The sequence below is a fragment of the Oratosquilla oratoria genome, chromosome 40, assembly GCF_046742065.1.
Source record: "Oratosquilla oratoria isolate Oo_2021 chromosome 40, ASM4674206v1, whole genome shotgun sequence".
NCBI classification, from domain to species: domain Eukaryota; kingdom Metazoa; phylum Arthropoda; class Malacostraca; order Stomatopoda; family Squillidae; genus Oratosquilla; species Oratosquilla oratoria.
In genome coordinates this window covers 17,265,891-17,277,748 of record NC_134816.1, presented here as the reverse complement: position 1 = coordinate 17,277,748, position 11,858 = coordinate 17,265,891, and the positions used below count along the sequence as shown (strand labels likewise).

The window sequence follows — 11,858 nt, the reverse complement described above, 5'->3', positions numbered from 1 at the left end:
AGCAAAGTTAATCTGGTCCAGATCTCAACCAGATCTGTTGACACAGAAAAACAGATCTTGACCAGATGTGGCATCCAGATCTGGGCCAGTTCTGGTCTTGCACACTCCATCTGATCTGGCTATGATCAAGTCATCCAGGTCTGGCAATGATCTGGCATTATAATCTCACCAGGTCTACACCAGGTGGTGCCAGGTATGGTTCTGATCTTCCACAGTGGCCACCAGACCTGGCCCAGATGTGGAGTTCCATGTCGCATCTGTTCTAATCCAGACCATTAATGATTTGTATCCAAAATTGAGTTGAGAAAGTCGCATTCCAGTAGTAGCGATGGAAGAGGGAGGGGCGATGATATGAGTTGTCAATGAAACAAAAAAAGATATTTTAATCAAAAATATTTTTTATTCATAACATTTAATAAAACAGGACCAGTTAAAATTTTTCGTTACATGTACAGAGTATTGCTACCGGTACCTTAATTTGGAATTTCCATAAAAGCTAAACCTTCCTTGCGGTATAATAGGCCTAATTACACTAAAAAACAATTTTTCTCACAAATATGGAATGGCATGGCATTGCATGAAAATTAAGAAAAAGATAAAAAAATTGACCTAGTACAATACACATGTAAATTAATTTACAGTCAATAGAATTTATGTAAATGAGACAATGTGATACTGGCGAAACTAATCCGAGACTGGTGCTTATATGCAAGTAGTCCTGACACAAAGGAGGCTCTACAACTGTGCCCCTGGTGTCTACATGTACTTTTTCTGTCAGCGCCACACTTGGATTTGATTTCCTGCCACCACCACCACATTTCATTATTACACAGATGTTGTTTTGACAGAAATTGAATCATTAACGTTTAAATTTTGTTTTGAAATAGGCCTACTTGATCAGGTTTCCATTTTAACATCACATGATAAGTGTTGATGCCTAGGAAAATGGTCAATGGGGATGGGCAAAAATAAGGATTTATAAAATTAGCGTAGAACTGCAAAAACACAGGTTGCCTAATTTGATGATTGTTTGCAATAAATTGGGAGAAAATTCCGGGGACCGAAAACTAACTAAATAATCAATTGCAGCACACAATTTCCTGTGGACGACCAGTCATGCTCTTAGGATCCATTTGTAGTTTCAATGTGCTACACAAATTGCACCAATCCATTATTTCTGCTCAGCCCCTTTACGCCAAAAACCTGGGTACACAAAATGCTCCAAACTCACTTCAAATAGAAACCTAGTCCCTTTCGATCTGCTCTCCGCCGGCATTTTCAGCCGCCTCTGGCTGATCCACTCGGGTCTCCAATCTACGTGTGCCCCATTCTTTTCTGCCACCATCACGATCCTTTGCCTGGTCAAACCAGCTGGTGAGGGCAGTTCGGTAGTCTTTGTCAGTGGCGTTAGGGTGGGATCTCCTCAGGGCATCTGGAAAAAGAGATAAACAAGATCTTGAAGGGGCAAATGGATGATAATTTTGCATTTTGTAACCTAACTATCAATATGGTAGGGTGTGGTCCAAAACAAATTGATGTGATGGGAGTAATTATGATGCGTCCATTCAGCCCACTGATGCCTTTACCACTTTTCTTGGCCATAAGTGTAATCAGACCGAGCAAGCCTAGACACTCTATATCTCTGCAATCAACGTGCCAACTAGGGATTCCTTCTTACACCACAAAATAACAAAAATGTTTCCGGAACTTACCAAAAACAACTCTAAAAAGCCTGAGATTTGCGAAACCTCGCTTTCCAGCTTGGCCCTTTCCAGACAGGTTAAATTTCCTGGCCACTTCAGTAGTAAAAACCTCCTCCATTTTCCTTCTTGTGTCCTCTTGGACAGTACATCCATTATAAGCAAGCAGGTGGTTTATCTGCAATTAACAAAATAAACATCAGCAAAATATTTCTGACATTTGGGAAGTACATATAAATAGCGGGAGATATCAAATGATAACAGTGATTGTATAGCAATACCATGCGATGCGACTGTATTTTGTGTTACATATAATTGTCACTTCAAAACATGCAGTTCAAGGAGCATAAAATAGTGAAATAATTCCTGCAATTTGTTTACTGCTATAGAGTGAACTTACTATTTGGCTTTTCAGATCATTTTCTTCAACCATTTTCTTCTCTAGATCAAAAACGCCCTCTAATGTAGTGAGAGGCAATGTACTTTCTGGCAATGGCTCAGATTCATTGATGCTACCAGACTTCCTCAAAATTAGACGTTTCAATAATCTCTGTTCCGCTTTAATTTCCTCGAGGGCAGTGAAGATTCGTTCTGAAAATCAGATGTAGGCAATGCCAGTATAAGTCATGACACATTAATTGCCATTAAATGTATAGTCATAGAAATTCGTGAACATGTAGCCAACTCTAGAATAGTCTCTATTATAAATTGGTAATTGCTCTTCAGTTGATTGTTTATTTGCTAAATGTACCTGGATCAACCAAAAACACAGGGGTTGGCTTTTTGAGGTGTATTAGATTTTTGGAATTACCGTACACTTACCCAACGTTGGCAGCAATGCACTATACAAGTTTTGGTTCTAGACACCAGTAGCAGTAGTAGTACGTTCTATGTCCGAATTTCCGCTAACTGAAACAGTGAAGTTAATAAAATCTTTAAGCACGGATTGTGAATTCAGCTAATCAAATATTATACATAGACGCAATACATTTCAAAATATAATTGCACTGTTGGAATGGTTACTTGTTGAAAACACACAGAAACGGAGAGGGATTGATGTTGCTAATACATGTATGTCAGGCATTAGTATAAGAATTTTTCTATTCGATATTTTACAGCCATGGCATTTTGAGAAGGAAAAAATTCTGAATTTAGCTGCAAATCCCAAAGAAACAAAACCAATATATAATTTACCAGAAAAAGGACTTACTTGATACTGGACTTTGTCTAGCTTGTAGTGCACTGTCAGACAGGCCAACTGAACTGTGCCTAGTTCCTGCGCCACTAAAACTGGGACTCATTGGATTCGATTGGGAACTACAGGCTACTGGACTGCTCCGCGGGGAATTATACTGCGGACGAGGGCTCACGAATTTGCTGCAACTTGATAAGGCTGCATTTAAAGGTTGACCTGAAATTCAATAGGAAAATCTCTCAAGAACTATTTAATTGTCTGATTATAGCATCTGAAATGTGTATCGGTACATTTATTTACCACATTGTTGACAATGATTTCTTATGGTGCCGACTCACACATGCAGGCAAATTCATGTTGATTGTGAATCTTGTCTTTAATCGATTCCAAATTTTAACTGAATTCTAAGATATTATACAAAAGGCCTTCAACTCACACCTTCCTTACCATGCAAAGATTAAAGAACTACCAGGTCTATTCTGCTTGTTAATTATTAATTACCTGTTACTTGTGGTGGACTTGGTGGTAGTGGTAGTGATGTGTCAGAACTTTGATCAATTTCATCCTCAGAGTCGGATACATTCTGCTCTCTGATTCTTTTATACTTATTTGTATGCGGAAGGGGAGGCATGGGAGGAGATGGCGAATGACCTCTTCATCGTATATTGGCACTGTCAGGATCGTACCTTTTTGGGGATCTGAAGATTCAAGAGAATTTGTTTAGAGTACATGCATACTATAGTTATAAATGTGTCACCAAAATCAGGTGTCATGAGGATGGATTCCACTTCACTGTCAAGCAAAAATCTCAAAATATGTTTATATACCCAGTATTAGCCAGGTCTATATTTAAAGCTCTGGGGATCGACATACTGTAAGAGAAGAAATATTCACGTGTAGTAAATTTTCGCGAGACTGACAGGCCACTAGCAAAATTTTAATGGCGCGAATATTTCTTGCTTTACAGTAACCAAGAGTGTAAAATTACCTGTAACCAAGAATGTAAAATTACCTGTATTTAAATAATTTATTAAATCTGTTTTATTGGCATGACGGATTTATACATTACAGGCGATACCTGAAAACAAACTTAATTTATACCTCAGTAAAGTTACATAACCTACCTAATTGATCGCTTTGAACGACCAAGATTTTCATCATCAGTGGATTCCACCTCGGAATGTTCCTCTAGCCTCCTAAATTTCGACCAAGCTGCACTCCAATCAACTGGAATTTTGAAGGGCATAATTAAGCAAAAATATATCTATCAAATCTAACTACCAATCCACCAGAATGCTAATCCATAACAAATTGTGAATAACATGAGTGAATGTTTGGAAAAGTAAATAAGGTCGAAATGAGAATCAGAGTCAGGATGATTCTTAGGAACACTTTGTTTCAAAATGAAAACTTATGCTTGCCTTTAAGCTTTGCACATCACTTTAATACTTACAATTGCGGTAATGGATTGGCTTTATAGGGTACGAGCGCCATTCTTCACCAGGATGAAGCTTGCGCTTGGCAGCATTCTCACACCTTTTTGCGTCTGTGAATGGTGGCCAAAGGGCACATGAACATCCATCTAACCAGTTTGAAGGTATGACGGCCAGCTCACCCTTTGCACTCGTCGTGTCAGCATATTCCACAACGCAGTAGTCTATCTTTTCAGACATTTCTCTTATCATAAAACAATCTGAAAATGTTTATAAAAACAAAAGATTTATAAATTTTGCAAGCACATTGTGAAGATTGTCCTAATATCCTAAAAATGAATCACGCTATCAATACTAATTTTTCGTAAATGTAAGCCTACCTATACCATTCACAATGTACCCGGGTAATTACATGTACCTAGGCTCATGTACATGCATGTACACAGGTCTACTAAATGAAGATCAATTTAGAACATGTGGATCAGCCCAGACTAAAGGACCAAATATCCTTCATCCATGTCTGAGCGTAAACATAAATCATGGGACTTACCTTGATGAACAGTTCGTAGAAGGTAAAACACCATAGTGGGGACTCCTAACTCTCATATACTTGGTTTTATTTGGTCCCGTGTACAAAGGCTTGGTCCAATCCAGTGACTTGGTGTTTGTTATACACAAAGTCCAGCTGCCAGATACTCCAAGTTACTGTGATTACAGTCATTTCCGTGTTTGCCAAAATTGCCTGTCACCATGAGCACATGAATGGCAGGTCTAAAACAGCTCTGCTTCAAGTGTTACTAATTGCTGCCAGCATTAGTTGCTGTAAAGTTAACTTAGTCGTGAAGTATAGTTAATGCGAAATTGTGATTATAATAAAAACATTGTTTCACATATCCTAATGCACTGAAAGTGGTTTGTTTGAAACACCTGGCCATGCCACTTGTGATTTTTAATGTGCACTGAAATGCAACAATGAACGAAGTGAAAAGTCGCCAGTACAAGTCAACTTATAGAATCAAGGAAATAAATTGGTGATAATGATTTTAACAGCTAAGGTAAATTAGACAATATAATAACTTTAATACTGTTCTCCAATATGCATCATTATTAAAGTTCTAACTCTGATTACAAAAATTGCTGATTCATGAGCAATGTAATTTTTGTGGGGGCAGCTAGGCTATGATTCAAAATGCACAAAGTTCTAAAATAAAAAAAAACTCCACAACCTGATGTACCTAATGGTCACATCCTCAAGACAAACACCTAACAATCTATACTTTACATGCCCTAATAAAACTGATGCAACATTGGAATGACAACATCACTATTATTGCTACTTGGGAGCCTTACATACTTGTAAAGAATCTCTTGCAAAGAAACAGTTTTAATTGACCTTGTAAGGTTTGATACCTCATATATGCCAAGTTGAGAAGAAACCAAAGGATAATCAAAACAATCTAAAACTGACCGGAAAGGTTCATAAATGACGAAAATATTATCTGAATCTGGAGATTTTATAATATTCCTGATTAGGCCAACGTGACTGTCAACACCAATGCAGTTATCAGGTTTATTCTTGGAGAAATACAGTTCATTGTATCGGACACTTATACTGGGAATATTTCCTGTATTCAAATGGAAGAGGTCCTGAAAAATGTGCATGCTCAAGGCTACATTTTGTCTGAACTGAAGATTTTAATTTCTTAGTGCCATTCCTTCGCCGCTTCGTTTCAGATAGTCTCCTAATTACTTGAGGTAATGGTGAATTGGGTTTCCTAATTATTCTCTTCATACGAATGCAGAAAATGAATCAAGGGTTCCAAATCGCTGAACATCAGATGCCAAATGAATCAAATTGTGCACATTGTAGATGAGCATATTCCTACCATAAAATTTCCAAAATTGACTGACAAACATGAGGAGAAGCTCTTTTGCATACGCACAATGGCTTGTATGGTACACTGGACTTGACAAACAGTATATACTGACAAAGAGGAGCAGAAAATGTTTGTAAACAAACCCAGGGATGTTATTTTTTAGTGAAACTATGCCACTGTAAAGAAGGAATTGTCTGAACTCTGTGGCTTTCCAACGATCTACATCACTCAATGAACGGCATTTCCTTGGAAATTCACGAGGAATAAACGGATGAAATGAAATCAGTTGATCAGAGATAGCTTTGATATTATTTGTACCAATCCAACACTTGTTTGCAACGGGACCCTTCATCCAAAGCCATATAAGCTGTCTCATTACACCAAGATAAATGAGGTGCATTGGATCCAGGACAAACTGAGATACCATACCCAAGGGCAGCTGACACAAAGGTGACTGGATGTTTGTGTGGTGTTCGGGTTGTGCCATTTCCTTAAAACTTTCATCAGTACGCAGATCTGAATCTGTCAGAGGGAAAGTAATCTTATCTTTCCAAAGCCCACGCTGTGTACATCTTTAACAGCCATAGTAAGCAGTGTGTCCTTTAACCTGTTTTAGGTAAGATTGTGCTGGGCAATCACAGATAAAACAGGATATTTTAACTAATACACCCACTTCGGTTTCTGACAATGTTAGAGAAACTCCATGCTCTTCAATTTCCATCATTTCCTTCACAAAGTCCTCAAGATACTCATCGATTTTTCCAGGCTTTTCCTCCCCACAAAACAGGCCAATAATAAACAGAGGCATTCCTCTTAACTCATCAATTTTGCCCAATATGGGCCAGAACTGTGCCCTGGAACTTTTAAACAGGTAAACCATCTATGTTAACTTGAATGTGAAATGTCAATGGGAGTCCTGAAGAAAAAGTGTGATTTTGGCGCACTGTCGCAGAAACTCCTTCAGCTATCCCAAAGTGGTAGTACTTCCCCCCACCAGAGATTTGTTTAATTGTATAACTTGTCTGTGTGCCAAGTAGAGTTCGGGGATCTTTGGGTAAATTTGGTAATGGAACTCGCAATATTTTTAACAGACCGTGTAGAGCAGCATGACTGATGCTGAAGTCTGTTGCCCAAACAGCAAGTGCTGATTTAATCTCATCATCGTCGAGCTTTTCGTATGTTTCATTAATTTCATTGCTACTGGAATCCGCTGAAGATTTACCATATGAATACCAGCTATCGTATGAACACACACTTTGATTATCCTCGCAGTCGCTCTCTACATGTAGGTCGCTGACAGCAGACATATTTTCAGTGACTATCGACTCGGAAGGAGTGGCAATATGTACTGTGTCAGTACCAATGTCACTGTTAGGAGGACACTCATATGATAGTTTTTCGGCCATCCCAGTTTTCCCTTCATTCTCAATACCTTGAAAGTCGACGTAAACTTCATCGTCTTTGGTATTGTCACCTTCATAATCATTTACCCAATTCTGAACATCTTGCAAATGTACTAAAGCATTCTTTTTGATATGCCTGCGTTGGGTCCAAATAGAATCACCTGAACGTGCACGCTTCATGTTCCTCAGTTTACCGGCAGAGACCAGATATACGTTTTATTTGAAAAACAAGGATAGACTAATTGCGAGCCTACTTTTTATGTAGGCCTACCTAGACAATTAGATAAAAGAAGTATAGGACTGTCTTAATTTATACGAGCCGGGAACAAAGCCCATGCCAGAAGTAACAACAACCAATCAAAAAGCTACTACATGTACTAAGCCAAACACCACAAAAGGCAAAAAATTCCACCGGGCTTGCTAGGCCAACATTTTTATCAATAGGCATAAATACGGTAGCCTATAATCATACACCAAACCAAAAACCATGCAATTTCAATTTAACCAGAGCCTCTTATGCCCGTGTATTGATCATTTAAAATACGAAAAACCTCAAGTCTGGGCCTACCATGTATAAGACCGCAGTACATAGACATGTACACATGTACATCTACTACATACTGCATACACGTACACTGTACATGCACACAATACGCGCCGTCCCCACAGATTTTTGGACGCAAAAAATTTAATATTGTTATAAAATTACTAACACTTAATCAGAAATAATGCAAAAAGTAAGTTGAAGCACATATATACTATCTAAATCTACAAAATTATAAATATACAAACACAGGATTGCACAGAAATTCACGGATATTTTGCAAACACAATCATGGTGGAAATGATAAAATGGCCGTCAATGCTTTGTGTGGGTCATCCGCAGCAAAAATGTTGTAAAGTATTATTTTAAAACATTTTAATGGTAAATAAAATAATTTAAAATAAAGTAAAAATATAACAACAAATTAAACTTTGTTAAGTTTTGCGCTGCTGGCAAATCCCCCTACTGTACCAGAAAGTATTTTTGGCGGGACATTTGAATCTAAACATGCAATTTATCAAGTCTGAGAAAGTGAATTCTTGTGACTGATCATTTGGTCTTAATACATATTAGGTTTGGTCCACAACGGCCTACAACTTAAATATAATGGCTATTGGGACGGATTGAGCATTTATGCAGACAGACAGCTTTTTCTGGCCTAAAGGCCCATTTTTTTATACTTTCCGATCAGGCCCAGATCTGATCCATATCAGGCATGCCAAATCAGATGTTTGCCTTGCGCCAGGGCCATATTTATCCTTCTGAAACACACCGCCCAACTTCCTGTTTGACGATATAAGGCATTTTGGTGCATTGGCATATTTTTTCAGGCTTGCTATAGTTGTGAAGAAATAAATCTGGTGACCAGATCTGCGCCAGGTCGATTTCATATCTGGCATGGCAGGCAACTAGAACTTTTTAAAAAATTTGATTTTATATTTTTCTTTTATAAAAACTGGGCAGTAACCCAAATAAATCAATTTTGAAGCATTTAGTATCGCTACAAACATGTCAAAATTTGCTGTGGAACCAGATATAAATCAGATCATGTTCCACACCTGGCATCATCTGGCCAGATCTTGCCAGATCAAGCCAGAAGTAAATCAGGTCTGGGCCAGATTAGCCTTGCTGGCTGGGTACGTTGTACTTGCTCCCCATCAATTTGCTATCTTTGCCAAGAAGATGGGCTCTTATTCTATATTTAAAAGCAAGAGGTGATGGATGATCATATGTAGAACCCATTTGCCTGATGTACCCAAAGAAATGTTCCAGGCCATCTTGGTTTAGCCAGTATGTCAGTATGTATGTAAGACCATACTTTTCTTTGACCATTTCATATAAGTTCTGCAAAGACTGAGATGAGACAACTAGACATCTCTGAAATTGATAAAGGTGATTTCTTCCATTGATTTTGATACTCTTTGCAATGGTGATCATTTCCTCCAGTACATTGTCTTGATGAGCAAGTTGAATACCATAAGCATTCCTAGAGGGCTTCCTATCGTGAACTCTAAAGTTCATGACATCAAACCATGCATCTACAATTGAAATAAATTTGCTTGTCTCTTTCCAGTCTTTACTTTTCAGAACCCCTTTACCTCCGAAATACTGTATGGTCTTTGCTGTTGTCTCAGATAAAAGTTGTGTTGCAAGCTTGACGCTCATTCTTTTTATACCCTGTACAGTGATGTGCCTTCTAGATAATTTATGAGCTGGTTTCAAATCACTGATACTTTTAAATATTATTTCCTTGACACAATCACTGGTAACACAGCTTCCATTTGCCAATGTGAAACCAGAATCTAAAAAGTTGTTTCTTAATTTGACAAGATGAGGTGCATCAGCAAAGACATGGACATTCCGGTTAGGAGCAGCTGGATTACAAAAAGAGGAGTTGTCCATACAAATACCTAAATCTTTCCATAACCTTATGTTTGTTGGACTAAGGTCACTGACTATTGCTAAAACAATGAAACCAGCCACTTCTATATTCTGTATGATATCAAACAAAATTTCTTTGGTTAGACAGCAATCAAAATCATAATAGACAAGCTGCTTCCATTGTTTCACAAGGCCACTTATCATGACACACATGGCTCTATTCTTAGGATCTATTAATGTATCTTGTTTTCTTGTCAAATACCCACTCATATGCAACACTACACTCATCAAAGGACAAAACACATAGTCTGTCCTCTTCATGCATGTCCTTAGCCTCATGCTCTAGTAAATGAAACACAGCCTTCAAAATCCCAGGTTCTGTATTAAATTTTGATGTCCATCTATTTAGTGTTGTTACAGATGGTAAAGGCAACTGCCACACTTCTTCGAGATACCTATAGGCTTTTGGGCTTAAATTTCTTAATGCAATGGACTTACTTATATCATCATCACTCTAACGTCTAATACAAGTTCCATTTAACATGTGCTCTACTTGAGATGGGGAAAAATATTTATTTAGGTTATATTTAACCTTAGTATAAACATTTGTCACTTCTCTGAGCACAATTCTTTCCTTACTCCATTCTTCCTTTTCTTTTAGCAATGCATCACTCTCTTTCTTCACAGCCTCTAACTCTTGTTGCACAGCAATGACGTCACATAACTTTCCCAAGAGATCCTTGCCCTGAGATGACACTGGCTGGGCAGCAGCTGCATTGTTGGGGTTGCCTGCAAATTAACAATCATTAGGGACCATATACAGTCTCTCTCTCTGTCATCTAGCTAGCTATGTCTACATTTCATAGGATTTGTATTGTGACACGTATTTCATCTCTGTATTAGTAATCATATTGTATATCATAATTACTAACATGATATCATATTGTATATTATAAATACTAATATATAATGTATATCATAAATACTAACATGATGAGTTTACCAAATAATACAAGACATACCTTGAATTGGCATTGCTTGCGATGACTGCCTTGCTTCAGTTTCAGGGAGTTCCAGCCTGCTAGGTTCTTTCTTCTTCTTTGGGACACAGCAGTTGCATTGTCAGGATCATCTGTACAAAATATATATATTTTAACCCTCTATCTGCCACGGTCATTCTTACTTAACTTTCCTGGCTCTGTAGATACGGTTTGCATGGAGACACGGGAGAAATAAGGGAAAATGCAAGGGTAATTTTGTCCTTTTAAGCTATGAAAATAATTACTAGAGCCCAGCACAAAATTACAGCCGGCATTGAAGTACTGTAGTACATTTGACCAGCATTGTAAGGGTTGTCACACACACACACACAAACTAAGAGTTATACTGTCCTCTCTCTCTCGTGCTAACATGATGATAATAATAACAATAGTGTTGAACTGAAATTTATTTGGCACTTAAGAGAGCACCGAATATGACGAACTGCTATAACTGTCAATTTCCATGTTACGTGCTCTCAGTATTTCAAATCCCTCAAACCTCTCAACCCCCCCCCCTCTCTCTCTCTCTCTCTCTCTCTCTCTCTCTCTCTCTCTCTCTCTCTCTCTCTCTCTCTCTCTCTCTCTCTGTGTATTTACCTAGTTGTATTTTACGGGAAGGGGAGCTATGCTCGTGGGGTCCCGTCTTCATTTCTCATTTTATCTAAACAATTTTTAAATTCATGTATTGTTTTTGCACACACCACTTTCTCATCTAACTTGTTCCAACTGTCTATTACTCTGTGTGGAAAGCTGTTCTTTTTCAAATCTCTTCTATAGCTGTCTTT

General features: G+C 38.0%; 2 protein-coding genes across 6 annotated transcripts; both read right to left on the bottom strand.

The window, feature by feature from the left end:
* Positions 1-744: 744 nt before the first annotated feature.
* Positions 745-2,376, bottom strand: LOC143020463 (uncharacterized). Its single transcript, XM_076176886.1, has 4 exons — positions 2,343-2,376; positions 2,101-2,291; positions 1,713-1,878; positions 745-1,432 (listed from the first exon to the last, which is right to left on the bottom strand). The coding sequence occupies exons 1-4, from the start codon at positions 2,374-2,376 to the stop codon at positions 1,245-1,247; spliced, it is 579 nt and encodes a 192-aa protein (XP_076033001.1). The 3' UTR covers positions 745-1,244.
* LOC143020641 (uncharacterized) lies at positions 2,155-8,467 on the bottom strand. Of its 5 annotated transcripts, XM_076177142.1 has the most exons (6): positions 8,401-8,466; positions 4,020-4,122; positions 3,397-3,593; positions 2,911-3,111; positions 2,523-2,609; positions 2,155-2,291 (listed from the first exon to the last, which is right to left on the bottom strand). In XM_076177142.1, exons 3-5 carry the CDS (start codon positions 3,524-3,526, stop codon positions 2,560-2,562), a joined length of 381 nt encoding a protein of 126 aa, XP_076033257.1. In that variant the 5' UTR covers positions 3,527-3,593; positions 4,020-4,122; positions 8,401-8,466; the 3' UTR covers positions 2,155-2,291; positions 2,523-2,559. The 5 variants fall into 5 exon arrangements, with proteins under 5 accessions (XP_076033257.1, XP_076033258.1, XP_076033255.1 ...); XM_076177143.1 differs by lacking the exon at positions 2,155-2,291 and having other exon boundaries at positions 2,568-2,609; positions 2,895-3,111; XM_076177140.1 differs by lacking the exons at positions 2,155-2,291; positions 2,523-2,609; positions 2,911-3,111 and adding exons at positions 4,349-4,588; positions 4,879-5,148 and having other exon boundaries at positions 3,465-3,593; positions 8,401-8,467.
* Between the last annotated feature and the right edge of the window lie 3,391 nt (positions 8,468-11,858).

Excerpts from the sequence above, each read along its gene's own strand:
- LOC143020463 (XM_076176886.1), bottom strand. The coding sequence starts at position 2,376 with ATGTTCACGAATTTCTATGACTATACATTTAATG. Across the intron at positions 2,292-2,342 it reads CTATGACTATACATTTAATG|AACGAATCTTCACTGCCCTC; the intron begins GCAATTAATGTG and ends TCTGATTTTCAG. Across the intron at positions 1,879-2,100 it reads ATGATCTGAAAAGCCAAATA|ATAAACCACCTGCTTGCTTA; the intron begins GTAAGTTCACTC and ends TGTTAATTGCAG.
- LOC143020641 (XM_076177140.1), bottom strand. The coding sequence starts at position 4,912 with ATGGTGTTTTACCTTCTACGAACTGTTCATCAAG. Across the intron at positions 4,589-4,878 it reads TCTACGAACTGTTCATCAAG|ATTGTTTTATGATAAGAGAA; the intron begins GTAAGTCCCATG and ends AAACATTTTCAG. Across the intron at positions 4,123-4,348 it reads GCCAATCCATTACCGCAATT|TTGATTGGAGTGCAGCTTGG; the intron begins GTAAGTATTAAA and ends TCAAAATTCCAG.